At 37.8% G+C, this 19,947-nt stretch overlaps 1 protein-coding gene across 1 annotated transcript in view; it reads right to left on the bottom strand.

Annotated features, from left to right (window-relative positions):
* The window catches only part of LOC136872297 (A disintegrin and metalloproteinase with thrombospondin motifs adt-1), a 142,720-nt gene that overhangs the window by 64,699 nt on the left and 58,074 nt on the right, over positions 1–19,947 (bottom strand). The window contains exons 7-8 of the mRNA XM_068227419.1: positions 18,508–18,642; positions 7,941–8,047 (exon numbers count right to left, since the gene is read on the bottom strand). Coding sequence (XP_068083520.1) covers positions 7,941–8,047; positions 18,508–18,642 — 242 coding nt within the window. The remainder of the gene's footprint in view (positions 1–7,940; positions 8,048–18,507; positions 18,643–19,947) is intronic.

The raw sequence follows: 19,947 nt of genomic DNA, 5'->3' as shown, positions 1-19,947 counted from the left end.
CAAATTCTAAATACAAAATAAAACATCTTTTCACAACCCCTTTCATGGAAAAGTTGTATCCACGCTACTGGCCTAGACTTGGCCACTGAAATTATTTCGTGGGTACGCCACTGCATCCACTCACCATTTAAGGTACAAGGTAAGCCCGAAGAATGGTTGATACTCAAAATACACCATCATAAATGATGTGGTTATTACTCAAAAGTACTAAAGAAAGGTAAGGCACGCGACCTAGTGTTTTAAGCAGAATCTGTATCAAAAGAACGTGACTTCCCATTTTAAAAATGTTTCACGCATCGACTGCGACTCAAGCCTCGGCCGTCTTGATGAGAAGATAGAACCATTGGAACTGAGTTATCACGTCCGCTAATTACAAGATAGTTACAAGCAGTACAGTGCCATTTGAAGTTCCAATCAGTCCCCGGGCATTTGACAAAATATATGGACCTACCTATAGAACTAAGGTACGCATCTGCGATCTGTCTTGCTATTAGAATTTAAAAAAAATCATAACTTACCGAGGATGCACATTATTTTGCCCTTAGTGACAAAGTTATTATATGGCACAAAATGAGAAACTAACGTGCAGCTCACAATCCTGTCACAGTCTTCCGAACGCTGCAACTTAAACACAGCACATGTTTCAACCACGGTACAACCCCAGTTTCGTGGAACTGATCTTCAAAAGCTGACACGATGTTGTTCAACTGTTTCTGGCTGTGGACCCCGTTATTTCGGTGGTCACGTTCCGGCCCCCTACTGAGTAATCCCTGGCTAATTGCCCCTTTCCTCATCTTTTGGCATTTGTCAACACATTCCCAATACTGAGGCCTCTACAGTGAAATATCCTCGCGCATCACAATCCTAAGTGACTTCCTTTCATTCAAGCAGTACAAATATGGAGAATTATGAATGGCCGTATTGAGCCCTGCTAGTAGATTCTTTGTCGCTACGTTAATTCGTCATTTAGGCGTAAGTTTTAAGTTGTTCGTATCGTACGTAAAACAACGGCTGATCCTCGCTCTAGTTTCAGGAGACATTTTGGGGGGGGCCCGGCCCCAGTGGGCCCCCCCCTTGGCTACGCCAGTGCCCAAGACAAAAATTACCATTAGTGAACACGTGTTGTAAAAAATCTAAAAACTTAATGCTAAAATACATTCTTCTTGGCTGTGCAATTAGGGGCACCAGCTGTGACCTTGCATTCAGGAGATAGTGGGCTCGAACCCCACTGTCGGCAACCCTGAAGATGGTTTTCCGTTGTTTCCCATTTTCACACCAGGCAAATGCCAGGGTTGTACCTTAAGGCCATGCCCGCTTCCTTCACACTCCTAACCCTTTACTATCCCATCATACCATAAGATCTGTGTGTGTCGGTGTGCTGTAAAGCAAATTATAAATTAAAAATTTAAAATATCTTCTTAATGATGATATTTTCTAGATATAATTCCTTAGCACTAACTTAGATTTGTAACTACAAATGTTCACTAATTGTAATTTATGTCTTGAGATCGAAAAAGTAGGAATGTTTTGCAAGTTTTTTGATATCGCTGATGAAGAGAATGGTATAAATTTCTCAAAATATGTTATTTCTGTTATAATTGCTATATTCTTGTACTTTAGGGGTATGAAGGTAAAATAGTGAGATTCTGGGGGTACACCAGCCAAATGTTTGAATACCACTGTTCTAGCAGATGTAAGAAAGTTGCTCCTCATTTTATACGAAGGTAATCCCAAAAATAAGGTCTCCTATTTTTTTTATAAATACATAGACTTGTTTATTTCTACAATGGTTTACATCATTTTACAGCTTGAACATTTAGCTATTTTTCTACATAATCACCATTTCGGTCGATCCATTTTTGTAGATGCTGTGACAGTTTTTGAATGGCCATATCATACCAGCTCCCCGCCATGCTGTTCAGGAAGTTGTGAGCGGCACTTTGGGAAACCTCAGGAACCAAAGTGCAGAGATCATCCACGGTGACCTGCCGATCTTCGCGCATGCTTTGCTCAACCTTCACGACTGTCTCCACGGAAATTGACGGTCTCCTGCTCCTTCGTTCGTTCGTCATGTTCAGTCCGACTGGCTGCAAACTCTCCACACCACTTATGAACACTTTTGACATCCTTGCATGACTCACCATACACTTCCATCAATTGGCAATGGATTTTAATCGATTCAGTACCTTTTGCGTTCAAAAACTGAATAACTGTGCGCACTTCGCACTTGACAGTAACATCCAACGGGAGCTCCATTCTCAACAACTGCCAAGCCAAGACTGGGTGCCTCAGTGTGGCCTGCGCGTGTTTATATGCAAGCGTAGGAAACACTCTTCACAATATTGTGACCAACAGCCACATGAACAGAGTTCTGTATTTATAAAAAAATAGGAGACCTTATTTTTGGGATTACCCTCGTATCAATACATATTTTTGAGTTGTGGAACGAATCATCTGCATTTCAATTACTTCTTTCGGGAAGATTATCTTTGATATATGAGTGCTTTGGATTACAAACACATTTACAGTGTTACAGTCTGAGGCTTCACTGTACCAGCTTTTATACTCATTGTTGATGGGTTAGTTTTTATATAATTGTAGCAGTAATGCCATCTAATGGAGATCATTGGCAACAGAAGAGACAAAACACACCTCAACTAACAGTCAGTGTAACATTATTGCTGGTGGGACATTGTACACCATCACAGTTTGTTTTATTCTGGCTCAGTGGTATTAGGGTACTTGAGGTTTGGATTTTCTACTGCAGTATATGATTGTCCTTTCTCCTCATTTTTTATGTGAGCAATCCTTCATGTTTTTCTTCCTATTTTGATCCTTATCTTCATTATGGGCTAATGACCAAGCAATTTTTTGGCTTATAAAAATAATCACAACCACCATCACCAGCTAATTTCTTACCGAAACAACTAAACAATATTTTAAGTCATCACTTTTCTCCATTGTTGGACTTAGAAATCTTATTCTTATTCTCCTCAGCCCTAATGTTGGTGGGTAACATGTATGTCTTCCAAGCATTGCTGCTGTTTGGCCAACATCTTCAACTGGCAGTATGTGTGCTTACCTTTAATGCTACCTATAACTTACGCTCTAGGTGTTCCTTTGGTACTTCTGCCTTCTATTTTCCCTTCAATCAGGGTGGTGTACCAATCAGAATGACAAAGCAAGGGGCAAACAAAGCTCCTGTATTTCTTCTCTCGTGTAAGGTTTCAACCAAGGTGCATATTTCATTTGCTCTTCTGAGAATGTTCTAATTTTATGTCAGTACCATATGTATTTTTGAGTTGTGGAACAAATCATCTGCATTTCAATTATTTTTTATGGGAAAATTACGTTTGATATACGATTGCTTGGGATTATAAACACCAGTCTGAGGCGTCACTGTACCAGGTAGCCATTTTTGATGGGTTAGTTTTGTATAATTGCAGCAGTAATGCCATCTAGTGGAGATCATTGGCAACAAAAGAGACAAAGCACACCTCAAATAACAGTGAACTCTATTAGTCCAAGATATTCTTAGGAGTTGACAGCACCACATCTGAAAGACCTTGAGTTTCAGCATCGCTGGTTTTTGCAGGGTCCATGTTTCTGACCCATAGCTTATAACCCTCCATTCAAAACTTTTCATGAAGTGCTTGCGTACCTTCATGCCGATAGTCTTAGATGTTAGTCGAGACTTCTTCTTCGAGAAAGCTTCCTTCACATGTCCAATCTGGGCATTTACTTCTCTCGTAAATTTTCCGTCAGATGTTATCAGACTTTCTAGATATCTGAATTCCTTTACTTGACCTACTTTTTCTCCATCCATCAGCACATTGGCAATTTGGTCATTATCCCTTGTACATTATTCTTGTTTATTCTCATGCCGAACCTCTCTTTTAGCAATTCGTTCATTTGATATTTTTCATTTTCAGTTATCATCTGCAAATCGTACGGTATTGCCATTAATTTTCTATCCACTGCACTATATGATTCCCCTTTCTTCTCATTTTGATTTTTATCTTCATTATGGGCTAATGACCAAGTAATTTTTTTGCTTATAAAAATAATAATGCCATGATTTTTGATGGCTAAAAATTCCTTTATAGCTTCTTCTATGTATGTATGTATGGTGGGTATTCAGCCCGAAGGCTGGTTTGATCCTCTGCAGCTCTGCCAACAGCTGCCATAAATAGCCTAGGCGTCACTGAAGAGACGTACTAGGGAAATGAGGAGTGAGGTAGTTTCCTGTTGCTTTTCTCACCGAGCCAGCAGTTGCTATTACATATCAGTCTGCTAAGCCCAGTGAATTGCATGCACCAACCGACCCTATGAGCGATATTTTCACACCCTTCATAGCAGGGACTGGCTGCATAAGCAATGGTATTACTAGCATCACTCATACCTCAGTCACTTTCATATTGTCAAAGCCAAGGATGAGACTGAGACAGGGCAATGAAAGTAACAAATTTGATATAGCCCATACCAGAAGACATAGTGCTCTGTAAACACTACATCTCGCCAGCAAAGGCATGCTTCTTCTATACAGATGTTAAATAATAATGGTGATAGTCCATATCCTTGGTTTATACCCTTAGGAATTATAGCTCATACAGTCTTTTTCCTCTTCATCTTTAGCATTTGTTTCACCTGGTGGCAGGATCCATTGTGTGGATTTGTTGTCTTCATTTAGTTCGGTCTCAGGCCATGCCTTCAGGTCGTTGTGTACTGTATCCAGGGTGCGAAATCGTGGGGGAGAAGGGAGGGATTCCCCCCCCCCCACTGACGATTTTATCTCAAAGCTTCCCCCCACTAAAATTGCCCGGGGGGATTCTTTCATTATAACATAATGAAGAAAATGTAGAACACTTATAGTTTATCACTGAAATTAATGATTTTTACTGTGCATTTTTTTATAGAAACGTCAACAATAAATCAAATGACTGCCAGACCTTGAGCAAGAAAACAACGCAACAGTAGCAATCCGCATCTGCAGGCTATTTTCTATGTTGCATTCTGGCAAGTCCATCTGAAATGGGGGCAAAAAAGTAAATTACGTAGGCTACTTGAAGCTCTCCTCCCTTGTCGTTGCTGTAAGTAGCTCGAGCTTACACCACTCCTGTTCTTCTTGGAGAGAGCGTCTTTCCGATAGGTACCCAATTGGACAATATTCACTTAAGGTGTGTGTTACAAGTGAACTATGAAGGATGAGTGGAATGTAATTTTTTTAAAGACTTTATTGGCGAAGTACCATATAATGTTTCATTTATCATGACCTAACCTGTACTGTTATTTGTAGAGCATAAGATAATTTAATGGCCTAACCTGTACTATATAATGTTGTAACATAGGCATTTGTAAATAGTAGAATTCTGTCTATAGTTCCTGGAAAGATCTAGAAAGTTGCATAACTTTTGTACTGGGTGTGTTACTTTGTTGGTATGTGTTCTAGAAAGTGTGTTCTGTTTATTCTGGAAAAAATACGACTTTCGCGATCATGCGTATTCTAGAATGTTAGTCTGAGTTCTCGATCCAAAGTAAGGTTGTGATTGGTGAGTCTAGGTGGCGATAGGGAAGACGTGCACGCTGATTGGTTGCCTCCAAGGCCAGTAATTCCTATATATAGTGAGCGAGGTAGTGTTCGAAGGGGATTCTGTATCCTGAATTCTGTCGGTCTCGGTTATCTGTCTGCGAGCAGCCTATCTGGATGACGTCCCTCCGGTTTTCGGGATGGCACACTCCCCGGGTAAGCACTCTTGAATTCCGTCCCTGCTAAAAATTCCATAATATTCCGATTTGGTTTTCATACAGGAGTCTGCCCTAACCTCGCCTAGATTCACCAAATTAGTTACTTATGACGTCTTAGTTTTTCTGCTAGACTTACCTGTTCGTTTTCCGAGGCATTCCCGTTTTGTTTCACTAGAATATGTATATTGTAGTTTAATAGTATTTCCCTTGGGGTTTGCCTCTCATAGTTTTGTATCACTTTAGGTACAGTACGCTAGATTTTGGATAACCTGTAAATTCCATTGTACTACTGCACTGGTAACTAGATGTACAGCTGATTTGTAATTTGAATTTACACTGCTACGAACAACCTATGTATATCACTGAACTTATAGCTCATAACTTGGAATGTATATGTAGAATTATCTTGTAAATAATATTTTTAAAACTAAGGATCACGGTGATTCATTTCGGAATCCGCTATCTAAGCCATGTCCATGCCTTTGGTAGGTTCCCAGCCCTTCCATCTTCCCTTATTGTCGTTCACTAGTTGGCGTATGCTAGCTACTGTTTTCCCGAGTGTGTAGTGTTTACTTAGATTGTGTATTGTGCTCTTACCCTCCCTTTTAACTGTGTCTGTGCCTTATTTAGTGTTACCCCTGTAGTAAAGGTATCAGTGTGTGCAAACCAACAAATGTGTTCCCTCAGCACTCAGCCCTGGTAGACAAAGGTTTCGCTAATAAAGCAATAAGTCAGGACAAATCGCACCTCGTCTGGCTTTTCATAAGAAAGGGACAGTCTATCATTAACTTCTCAGCTGGTTGAAATAAATTTCTAATGTTTATCATTCTTGTTATCACAACAAAATTCAAACAAAAAGATCTACAATTTACATTTTTCTGAGGGAGGAGGTATTTTATTTACAGGGGAATTTTATACCTCCTTCCCTGCCGGATACTATCTGAAATAAACATCCGTATTTAGGCCTATGTTCCTTCTCCCCCCCACCATTTCTTTCTGATTTTGCACCCTGACTGTATCAACATAACACTGTTTTGGTCATCCCTTGGACCTCTTCCAATGTATATGTTGAATTATTGCTTGTACAGGAACAAACTTAAAAAAATTAAAGATTGAAAATGGGATTTTCTATTGTTAAGCACACTTTTTAGAAAACTGGAGAGTGCAACTTTACACATGTACATGTAAAGGGGTAATTCAAGTGTTTTGAATTCAAATTTATCTCTAATTCTAAATTTTTGCTTGGCCCCTAGAATTCTGTATTTAAACAATGTTAAAAAATTATTGATGATTCTAATTTTGTTTTGGTTAGTTCAAAGTTTTTACATACACATTTTGAAAGAAACTGTACTGCATAAAAATTTATTTTTTACAATACTCTATACAGTATAATATCATCCACAAAGAACCTTATCTGTGATTCCATTTCTTTACTCGTATCATTTAATTAAAGGTATAAGAAAACATAAAGATTTGATAATCCTGTCTTGCAGACACCAGCCCTCCCACTCTTAATCACTAGGCCTAATGCTTCACCTTAGGATTAGAGCAACAGTTAGTTGAATTCAAACTTTTGAGAATTATTATTAGAATAGTTGAGGTTGGTTGAGGTACACTTCTGAGAATAGAATATAATGAAGTAGAGTTTACATTAGTTGAGATATCTAAGAATTAACATTGAAACCTTCTTGATATCTATTCAGCTCTTCACTATTCATATATTTTATAGTATGGGTTTAAACCCCTCCTTCTCTCAATTTAAATCTGAGTTACATAAATTACATTCAGCCATTTTCACATGATTACCTAACTGCAATTGAACCTATTATCAGCTAAAATCGTAAAGAGATGTACTGGTAAATTTGTGTTCACCCAAGGCAGTGCAGCTCTTCAGGCAGACCCCCAATTGAAGTGTGTTGCATTGACATTTATAACACCATTCCCGCCCTCCCGCTAATCTTAAGTTTCTGGCAGTACCAGGAATCCAACCCAGGCCTCCAAGGATGGCAGCTAGTAGTGTTAACTATTTCTCTATGGAGGTGGACATATGAAAAGATAGGAAACATGAATGTGAACACATAACAGGAAAAAACACAATGAAAGGTCTGATCATTCAACCAAGGGGCCAGATCATTTGAAATCTGATTGCTAACTGACTCTATGTGTCATAACAAGTTAGTTAGTAGTTGTCTTACATTGTTGATCAGCATCAAATCTCTCTCCTGGTAGCAAACCATTTGCGCTGTGGTCAAGATTTCCAGAAGAAGTACTGTGGTCCAACAAACAGCGAGATTGAGATGTCCTGAAAGGAGAAAGTTAAAGAATTAAGTACTGGGGTTAGATATGCATGTGATATCAATCAATCAATCAATCAATCAATCAATCAATCAATCAATCAATCAATCAATCAATCAATCAATCAATCAATCAATCAATCAATCAATCAATCAATCAATCACCGAGCTCGATAGCTGCAGTCGCTTAAGTACGGGCAGTATCCAGTATTCGGGAGATAGTAGGTTCGAACCCCACTGTCGGCAGCCCTGAAAATGGTTTTCCGTGGTTTCCCATTTTCACACCAGGCAAATGCTGGGGCTGTACCTTAATTAAGGCCACGGCCGCTTCCTTCCAACTCCTAGCCCTTTCCCGTCCCATCGTCGCCATAAGACCTATCTGTGTCGGTGCGACGTAAAGCAACTAGCAAAAAAAAAAAAAAAAAAAAATCAATCAATCAATCAATCAATCAATCAATCAATCAATCAATCAATCAATCAATCACCTCTGATCTTCATTTAGGGCAGTCACCGAAGTGGCAGATTTCTTATCTGTTGTTTACCAAGTCTTTTCTTAAATAATTGCAAAGAATTTGGAAATTTGTAGATCATCTCCCTTGGTAAGTTCAATCAATCAATACTGATCTGCATTTAGGGCAGTCGCCCAGGTGGCAGATTCCCTATCTGTTGCTTTCCTAGCCTTTTCCGAAATGATTTCAAAGAAATTGGAAATTTATTGAACATCTCCCTTGGTAAGTTATTCGAATCCCTAACTCCCCTTCCTATAAATGAATATTTGCCCCAGTTTGTCCTCTTGAATTCCAACTTTATCTTCATATTGTGATCTTTCCTACTTTTATAGACGCCATTCAAACCTATTCGTCTACTAATGTCATTCCACGCCATCTCTCCGCTGACAGCTCGGAACATACCACTTAGATTGAAATAATAACATTAAGTTATTTATTAGACCACCTAATCAATACAAAATCGTCTTGCATGATTTACATAAATTTGTTAGCTAATAGTGGTAAATCATGCAAGACGATTTTGTATTGATTAGGTGGTCTAATAAATAACTTAATGTTATTATTTCAATCTAATATCATCAATACGGACCAAAAATGATATTTATTACATGTAACATACCACTTAGTCGAGCAGCTCTTCTTCTTTCTCTCAATTCTTCCCAACCCAAACATTGCAACATTTTTGTAACGCTACTCTTTTGTCGGAAATCACCCAGAACAAATCGAGCTGCTTTTCTTTGGATTTTTTCCAGTTCTTGAATCAGGTAATCCTGGTGAGGGTCCCATACACTGGAACCATACTCTAGTTGGGGTCTTACCAGAGACTTATATGCACTCTCCTTTACATCCTTACTACAACCCTTAAACACCCTCATAACCATGTGCAGAGATCGGTACCCTTTATTTACAATCCCATTTATGTGATTACCCCAGTGAAGATCATTCCTTATATTAACACCTAGATACTTACAATGATCCCCAAAAGGAACTTTCACCCCATCAACGCAGTAATTAAAACTGAGAGGACTTTTCCTATTTGTGAAACTCACAACCCGACTTTTAGCCCCGTTTATCAACATACCATTGCCCGCTGTCCATCTCACAATATTTTCGAGGTCACGTTGCAGTTGCTCACAATCTTGTAACTTATTTATCACTCTATAGAGAATAACATCATCTGCAAAAAGTCTTACCTCCGATTCCACTCCTTTACTCATATCTATATATATAAAGTAGCTTGTCCTGACTGACTGACTGACTGACTGACTGATTCATCATCGCCGAGCCAAAACTACTGGACATAAAGAAATGAAATTTTGGGGATATATTCATATTAAGATGTAGGTGCTCGCTAAGAGAGGGATTTTGGATATTCCGTCGCTAAGGGGGTGAAAAAGGGGGGTGAAATTTTAAAATGAGTGTGTCTATATCTCAAAACTTTAAAAGTTTACAGATGTGAAAATTGGTATTTAGAATCTTCTTTAAAAATAAGGAAACACGTATTTTTTTGTTTTCAGAAAATCCCAATAGGAGGGGTGAAAAAGGGTGAAAAAGGGGTTGAATGCCTTTAATCAGGATACCGGTACCTATATCTCAGAAACTGAAGATATTACAGACCTCAAAATTGGTACTTTTGATCTCTTTCAAAAATAAAGAAACACATATATTTTTGTTTTTGGAAAATCCAATTAATGCGAGGGTGAAATGGGGGTTGAATTTTTAAAATGAGTGCATCTATATCTCAAAAGTTTTAAAGTTTAGAGATGTAAAAATTGGTATTTAGAATCTTCATTAATAATAAAGGAACACGTATTTTTTTGTTTTCGGAAAATCCCAATAAGAGGGGAGAAAAGGGGTGAAAAAGGGGTAGAATGCCTTTAAAGAGAATACTTATATCTTAGAAAATGAAGATATTACAGACCTGAAAATTGGTATTTGGGATCTCCTTTAAAAATAAAGAAACGCGTATTTTTTTTGTTTTTAGAAAATTCAATTAATGGGTGGGGGTAAAAGGGGGATGATTTTTTAATATGAGTGTATCTATACCTCAAAACTTTTAAAGTTTATAGATGTAAACATTGGTATTTAGAATGTCCTTTAAAAATAAAGAAACACGTATTTTTTGTTTTTGGAAAATCCAATTAATCGGAGGGTGAAAAGGGGGTGAATTTTTAATATGAGTGAATCTATATCTCCAAACTTTTAAAGTTTGCAGATGTAAAAATTGGTATTTAGAATCTTCATTAAAAATAAAGAAACACGTATTTTTTTTGTTTTCGGAAAATCGCAATAGGAGGAGTGAAAAGGGGTGAAAAAGCGGTTGAATCCTTTAATGAGGCTACTTATATCTCAGAAACTGAAGATATTACAGACCTGAAAATTTGTATTTGGGATCTACTTTAAAAGTAAAGAAACACGTATTTTTTCGGTTTTGGAAAATCCAAATATTGGGGGGTGAAAAGGGGGGGTGAATTTTTAAAATGAGTGTGTCTACATCTTAAAACTTTAAAATTTACAGATGTAAAATTGGTACTTAGATTCTCCTCTAAAAATAAAGGAACACGTCTTTTTTTGTTTCCTTAAATCCCAATAGGAGGGGTTTAAAATGGTGAAAAATGGGTTGAATGCCTTTAATAAGGATACATATATCTCAGAAACGAAAGATATTACAGAACTGAAAATTTGTATATGGGATCTCCTTTAAAAATAAAGAAACACGTATTTTTTAGTTTTTGGAAAATCAAATTAATGGCGGTTAAACAGGAGTGACAAAATGGGGTGAATTTTTTGAAAGACTATATCTACAGAATATCTTGGAAAGGTAAAATGTTACAGACGTAAAAAGTGGGTGTTTGGAATCTCCTGTAAATGTAAAGAAACATAGGTGATTTGTTTTGGGAAACTCCACTTAAGGGGAACTGAAAAGGGGTGAAATTTTAAAATGAGAATTTTTACAGTATATCTCAAAAAACTTAACATGTTACAGAAGTGAAAAATGGTATTTTTTTATCTCTATTAAACATAAAGAAACGTGTATTTTTAGTTTTCGGAAATACCACTTGGGTGGAGCGGGGGGGGGGGGGTAAAAGTGACTGAAAATGGTGTTGAATTCTTTTAATTAGGCTACTGATATCTCAAATATGAAGATGTTACAGACGTGAAATTTGATATTTGGAATCTGCTTTAAAAGTAAAGAAACACGTATTGTCGGAAAATCCAATGAAGGCGGGGGGCGGGGGTGTGAAAGAATTGAAAAATTAATTGACTTAATTGTATGAGAATACATACATCTAATAAAAACTAAAGTTGTTACAGACGTGATAATTCGTATTTGGATCTCCTTTAAAAACAAAGAAAAACGCGTTTGGGTGGGGGGGACCATCTTGAAGGGCGGGAGTGTAAAGGAGTTGAATTCCTTTAATGAGGACACATAAATCAAAAACTGAAGAATTTTGAGTCGTGATAATTGGTATTTAGAAGATCCTTTACTATTAAAGAAACACGTATTTTTTGCGGGAAAATTCACTTGGGGAGGGGAGGAGTAGTGTGAAATGAAGGGCAAAAAGTAAATTATTTTTATGGGGATACTTATATCTCAAAGCTGAAGGTAATAGACGTGAACATTGGTGTTTGGAATCTCCCTTAAACATAAAGAAACAAGCCTTCTTTAAATTTTTCGTGGGGGGGGGGGGCAGGTGGCGGTAAATAAACTTAACGGCGGTGGGGTGTAGAAGGAGGTGAGACCAATTGATTTTACTGTTATTAATGTACTTATAAGGATCCTCCGTTGCTCAGACGCAAGCGTGCCGGCCTCTCACAGCTGGGTTCCGTGGTTCAAATCCCGTTCGCTCCATGTGTCATTCGTGCTGGACAAAACGGAGGCGGGACAGGTTTTTCTCCGGATACTCCGGTTTTCCCTGTCATCAGCCATTCCAACAACACATAATAATAATCATAATCATAATAATAATAATAATAATAATGTTCCGGACCGTCGTCAAATGTGCGGACCGCGCTGGAAACGGCTCCTGGACGGGTAATGACTAAGAATGCAGCCTGGCCGCGGGTTCAGTGCCACCAAGGCACCCTATATGACACCACGCTGGATCTCCTGAAGGATTTTATCCATATTAAAAATGATTATAGGAAAAGATGGCACAGATTTACGGACCCAACTGACCGGGAGGAATACCTGAGCCTAACCCGGGAAGTACGAAATCGATTGCTGAAAAGGAAGATTGAAAAATGGGAGGTAACGTGCCGTAAAATAATAGAAAACGAGTCAGATCAGGAATTTTGGTGGATTCTCGCAGAAAACGAGTCAGATCGCGAATTTCGGAGGATTATATATCTAAAACAATAAGCATTCAATTATAAATTTCAGTATAATACCGTAGCGAAGCACGGGTATCTTGCTAGTCTATATATATATATAAAGTAGCTTGTCCTGATTGACTGACTGATTCATCATCGCCGAGCCAAAACTACTGGACATAAAGAAATGAAATTTTGGGGATAGATTCATATTAAGATGTAGGTGCTCGCTAAGAGAGGATTTTTGGATATTCCGTCGCTAAGGGGGTGAAAAGGGGGGTGAAATTTTAAAATGAGTGTGTCTATATCTCAAAACTTTAAAAGTTTACAGATGTGAAAATTGATATTTAGAATCTTCTTTCAAAATAAGGAAACACGTATTTTTTTGTTTTCAGACAATCCCAATAGGAGGGGTGAAAAAGGTTGAAAAAGGGGTTGAATGCCTTTAATCCGGATACGCTACTTATATCTCAGAAACTGAAGATATTACAGACCTCAAAATTGGTACTTTTGATCGCTGTGAAAAATAAAGAAACACATATTTTTTTGTTTTTGGAAAATCCAATTAATGCGAGGGTGAAAAGGGGGGTGAATTTTTAAAATGAGTGCATCTATATCTCAAAAGTTTTAAAGTTTAGAGATGTAAAAATTGGTATTTAGAATCTTCATTAAAAATAAAGGAACACGTATTTTTTTTTTGGAAAATCCCAATAGGAGGGGTGAAAAGGGGTGAAAAATGGGTTCGGATGCCTTTAAAGAGAATACTTATATCCTAGAAACTGAATATATTACAGACCTGAAAATTGGTATTTGGGATCTAATTTAAAAATAAAGAAACAGGTATTTTTTCATTTCGGGAAAATCCAAATAATGGGGGGTGAAAAGGGGGATGAAATTTTTAAAATGAGTGTATCTATATCTCAAAACTTTTAAAGTTTATAGAAGTAAAATTTGGTATTTAGTAATCTCCTTTAAAAATAAAGAAAAACGTACTTTTTTGTTTTCGAAAAATCCTAATAGGAAGGGTGAAAAAGGGTGAAAAATAGGTTGAATGCCTTTAATGAGGCTACTTATATTTCAGAACCTGAAGATATTAAAGACCTGAAAATTGGTATTTGGGATCTACTTTAAAAATAAAGAAACAGGTATTTTTTCGTTTTTGGAAAAACCAAATAATGGGGGGTGAAAAGGGGGGGTGAATTTTTAAAATGAGTGTGCCTACATCTTAAAACTTTAAACGTTTACAGATGTAAAAATTGGTGTTTAGAATCTCCCTTAAAAATAAAGGGACACGTATTTCTTTGTTTTCTCTAAATCCCAATAGGAGGGGTGTAAAAGGGTGAATAATGGGTTGAATGCCTTTAATGAGGATACATATATCCCAGAAACTGAAGATATTACAGAACTGAAAATTTGTAAATAGGATCTCCTTTAAAAATATAGAAACACGTATATTTTTGCTTTTGGAAAATTCAATTAATGGCGGTTAAACAGGAGTGGCAAATTGGGGTGAATTTTTTGAAAGACTATATCTACAGAATATTTGAAAAGCGTAAAATGTTACAGACGTAAATAGTGGGTATTTGGAATCTCCTGTAAGTGTAAAGAAACATAGGTGATTTGTCTTTGGAAACTCCACTTAAGGGGAACTAAAATGGGGTGAAATTTTAAAATCAGAATTTCTACAGTATATCTAAAAAAACTTAACATGTACAGAAGTGAAAAATGGTCATTTTTTTTATCCTATTAAAAATAAAGAAAAGTGTATTTTTAGTTTTCGGAAATACAACTTGGGTAGTGGGGGTGGGGGGGGGGGGTAAAAGTGACTGAAAATGGTGTTGAATTCTTTTAATTAGGCTACTGATATCTCAAAAATGAAGATGTTACACACGTGAAATTTTATTTTTGGAATCTGCTTTAAAAGTAAACAAAAACGTATTCTCGGAAAATCCAATGAAGGGGATTTGGAGTGTTAAAGGATAGAAAAAATTAATTGACTTAATTGTATGAGAATACATACATCTAATAAAAACTAAAGTTGTTACAGACGTGAAAATTGGTATTTTGATCTCCTTTAAAAACAAAGAAAAGCGCGTTTTGGGGGAAACAAATTTGGGGGGGGGGGGATGAAAAGGAGTTGAGTTCCTTTCATGAGGACACATAAATCAAAAACTGAAGAGGTTAGAGTGGTGATAATTGGTATTTAGAAGATCCTTTACTATTAAAGGAACAAGTATTTTTTGCTTTAATATCACTTTGTGAGGGAGGTGGGGGGGAGTGTGGAAGGAAGTTAAAAACGTGAATTTTTTTTAAGGGGATACTTATATCTCAAAACTGAAGGTAATAAACGTGAACATTGGTATTTGGAATCTCCTTTAAACATAAAGAAACACCCCTTCTTTTAATTTTTTGGAGGGTGGGGGTAAATAAGCTTAACGGCGGTGGGGTGTAAAAGGCGGTGAGACGAATTGATTTTTACTGTTCATAATGTACTTATAAGGAGCCTCCGTTGCTCAGGTGGCAGCGCGCCGGCCTCTCACAGCTGGGTTCCATGTTTCAAATCCCGGTCACTCCATGTGACATTCGTGCTGGACAAAATGGAGGCGGACAGGTTTTTCTCCGGATACTCCGGCTTTCCCTGTCATCATTCATTCCAGCAACACTGTCCAATATTTCATTTCATTTGTCACTCATCGATCATTGCCCCAGAGGGGACCTTCGGCAGCCGGCACAATTCCTATTGTCGCCGCTAGATGGGGCTTTATTCATTCCATCACTGATCCTGTCGAATGATAGGAAACAGGCTGTAGACTTGCGATGTACTTATTCTGATCATAAACCGATCATTTTTAATCTTTCCTGGGTTCTTTTCCAACAGCCATATTTTCCTTCGGAGAACGTTCTTAGATTAGAGTAGATTCTCCTGGCATATAAATAAAAATTTAAACACATTTGAAATAAACGATAGGAATGAGATTGGCCGTTAAATTGTTCACCTCTATAATAAGGTCAATAATACACGGAGGTATGTCATTCGTATCGCCAGAAATTCCGCACACTTGCCTACGCGCAACAATGATGCTGGTCACATTGTTAGCAATGACAATGGCAGCAGATGTATTTTACCGCCAAGTAGCGGTCTTGCATATTGCTGTGGGGTCCAGAACATCAATAATAATAATAATAATAATAATAATAATAATAATAATAATAATAATAATATTCTGGACCGTCGTCAACATGTGCGGACCGTGCTGGAAACGGGTCCTGGACGGGTAATGACTACGATTGCAGTCCGGCCGCCGGTTTATTACCGCCAAGGCACCTAAGAGGACACCACGCCGGATCTCCTCAAGGATTTGATCCACATTAAAAATGCTTATAGGAAAGCATGGGTAAGATTTAGGAACCCAACTGACCGGGTGGAATACCTGGACCTAGCCCGGGAAATACGAAATCGATTGCTGGAAAGAAAGATTGAAAAATGGGAGGAACGTTGCCGTAATCTTTCAGTAAACGAGTCAGATCACGAATATCGGCGGGTTGTATATAAAACGATAAGCATTCAATTATAAATTTCAGTATATTACCATAGCGAAGCACGGGTATCTTGCTAGTCATTTATATATATAAGAAAACATAAAGGTCCGATAACACTGCCCTGAGGAACTCCCCTCTCAACTATTACAGGGTCAGACAAAGCTTCACCTACTCTAACTCTCTGAGATCTATTTTCTAGAAATATAGCAACCCATTCAGTCACTCTTTTGTCTAGTCCAATTGCACTCATTTTTGCCAGTAGTCTCCCATGATCCACCCTATCAAATGCTTTAGACATGTCAATCGCGATACAGTCCATTTGACCTCCAGAATCCAAGATATCTGCTATATCTTGCTGGAATCCTACAAGTTGAGCTTCAGTGGAATAACCTTTCCTAAAACCGAATTGCCTTCTATCGAACCAGTTATTAATTTCACAAACATGTCTAATATAATCAGAAAGAATGCCTTCCCAAAGCTTACATACAATGCATGTCAAACTTACTGGCCTGTAATTTTCAGCTTTATGTCTATCACCCTTTCCTTTATACACAGGGGCTACTATAGCAACTCTCCATTCATCTGGTATAGCTCCTTCGACCAAACAATAATCAAATAAGTACTTCAGATATGGTACTATATTCCAACTCATTGTCTTTAGTATATCCCCAGAAATCTGATCAATTCCAGCCGCTTTTCTAGTTTTCAACTTTTGTATCTTATTGTAAATGTCATTGTTATCATATGTAAATTTTATTACTTCTTTGGCCTTAGTCTCTTCCTCTATCTCGACATTATCCTTGTAACCAACAATCTTTAGATACTGCTGACTGAATACTTCCGCCTTTTGAAGATCCTCACATACACACTCCCCTTGTTCATTAATTATTCCTGGAATGTCCTTCTTGGAACCTGTTTCTGCCTTAAAATACCTATACATACCCTTCCATTTTTCACTAAAATTTGTATGACTGCCAATTATGCTTGCCATCATGTTATCCTTAGCTGCCTTCTTTGCTAGATTCAATTTTCTAGTAAGTTCCTTCAATTTCTCCTTACTTCCACAGCCATTTCTAACTCTATTTCTTTCCAGTCTGCACCTCCTTCTTAGTCTCTTTATTTCTCTATTATAATAAGGTGGGTCTTTACCATTCCTTACCACCCTTAAAGGTACAAACCTGTTTTCGCATTCCTCAACAATTTCTTTAAACCCATCCCAGAGTCTGTTTACATTTTTATTTACCGTTTTCCACCGATCATAGTTACTTTTTAGAAACTGCCTCATACCTGCTTTATCAGCCATATGGTACTGCCTAACAGTCCTACTTTTAAGACCTTCCTTTCTATCGCATTTATTTTTAACTACCACAAAAACAGCTTCATGATCACTAATACCATCTATTACTTCAGTTTCCCTATAGAGCTCATCTGGTTTTATCAGCACCACATCCAGGATATTTTTCCCTCTGGTTGGTTCCATCACTTTCTGAATCAGCTGTCCTTCCCATATTAACTTATTTGCCATTTGTTGGTCATGGTTCCTGTCGTTCGCATTTCCTTCCCAATTTACATCTGGCAAATTCAGATCTCCCGCTACAATCACATTTCTTTCCATGTCGTTTCCCACATAGCTGACTATCCTATCAAATAATTCCGAATCCGCATCAGTGCTACCCTTTCCCGATCTGTACACTCCAAATATATCAAGTTGCCTGTTATCTTTAGAAATCAGCCTTACACCTAGAATTTCATGTGTCTCATCTTTAACTTTTTCGTAGCTTACAAATTCTTCTTTCACCAGAATGAAAACTCCCCCTCCCACCTTTCCTATCCTATCTCTACGATACACACTCCAGTGCCGTGAGAAAATTTCTGCATCCATTATATCATTTCTCAGCCATGATTCAACTCCTATTACAATATCTGGTAAATATATATCTATTAAATTACTTAATTCTATTCCTTTCTTTACAATACTTCTACAGTTCAACACTAACAATTTTATGTCATCCCTACTTGATTTCCAGTTCCCTGTTCCCTTATCACCGCTCCCTAGGCCATCCCGTTTCCCTGAATGTACCTCCCTATTACCCTTCCAAACTCACCCTAGGAACACCTCCAGATAGCGTCGGCTACATGATGACCATGTGATCTTGCCACTGCCTAGAGTTGGAGACATGATGTAGCTTCCTGGATCGCATTCATTATCTGCTAGTGGTCCATCATGTCGCATTCCCAGGCTGAAACATCATATACACAGGGACTTGCTAGAATATATTTTTAAACCATCAGGTTGTTATACATGAAATGCTGTAGTTGGTACAGTAGTGAAATTATAGACAATGAAAACTCTCTGACAATGAACTTACATTAACCAAAATGAGAGCTAAAATTCTGCCTATGGACTACACATGCATTCACACCCATTTCTAAGACTGTGGCTGTCTGGACAAAAGAAATTCATTTATGGCTGTTTGTTGAACTGTTTTCCCACTAAAAAGGAAATAACTTTTCCACTCTGTGGCTTTGGTCATCAGGGTCAATTTCCTGCTGAGTCGTGGAATTTTAATCTTGGACGGTTTATCCCTTGGCTCAGCAACTGGGTTTTTGTGTTTCAACATTTCTGTAACTCACACAACACTACCATCCACCATAGAACATGCAATTTCCTAAACACACAACCACAGAACAGGGCCTACCTTACAAGGGCTGCACCAGATTAATGAAAGTCACACAAAATGATTATTATCAAAAAATTAATTTAAATACCTATTTAAAGAAGTGGTAGTTGGTTGCAAGAGGTCTAATAATAGTTTAATGTTATTTGCTTTACATCCCCCTAACTACTTTTATGGTTTCCAGATACGCTGAGGTGCCAGAATTTAGTCCCACAGGAGTTCCTTTACGTGCCAGTAAATCTACTGATATGAGGCTGATGTATTTGAGCATCTTCAAATACCACCAGACTGAGCCAAGATTGAACCTGCAACATTGCGATCAGAAGGCCAGCACCTCAACCGTCTGAGCCACTCAGCCCGGCTGCAAGAGGTCTGATGTGGATGGTGGATAAGGAAGAGTCTCATACTGCTATATGTAAAGTTTCTGTACTTTTGTTCTAGACATCTGTGGTTGCATGTTACATGAAGCAAAATAACCTGAGCTCTACCAGTCCATCTAGGCCACTCATGCATAATTTCTGATGTATTTCATCAAGATGGGTACAATACCTACTTTTCAATATTAATGGTTTTGCCACATTTCAAGAAGGAACAGTGAAAATACACACCCCATGCCTCCAGTCCTCATCACCATCCTTTGCCAAAGATTTGGTTGTGACATATGTTTCAGGGCCTCATCAGCATCCAGCCATTGCACTGAATGATTATCATATAATATCTCTTTTTCAAGTCACTTCTGATAAAAAAATGAAGCAGTTTTTTCCAAGAGGACAGAGATGAACCAGACCATACAAAAAACTAGAATGTAAATGATTCTATGTCCTTATGCAAAGATATTTAAACTACAGTATACTGCCCAACACACTG

This window comes from Anabrus simplex, chromosome 4, assembly GCF_040414725.1.
Source record: "Anabrus simplex isolate iqAnaSimp1 chromosome 4, ASM4041472v1, whole genome shotgun sequence".
In the NCBI taxonomy this organism is placed as follows: domain Eukaryota; kingdom Metazoa; phylum Arthropoda; class Insecta; order Orthoptera; family Tettigoniidae; genus Anabrus; species Anabrus simplex.
Note: the sequence above shows the minus strand (reverse complement) of the source record. Positions and strands in the feature narration are given on the sequence as shown.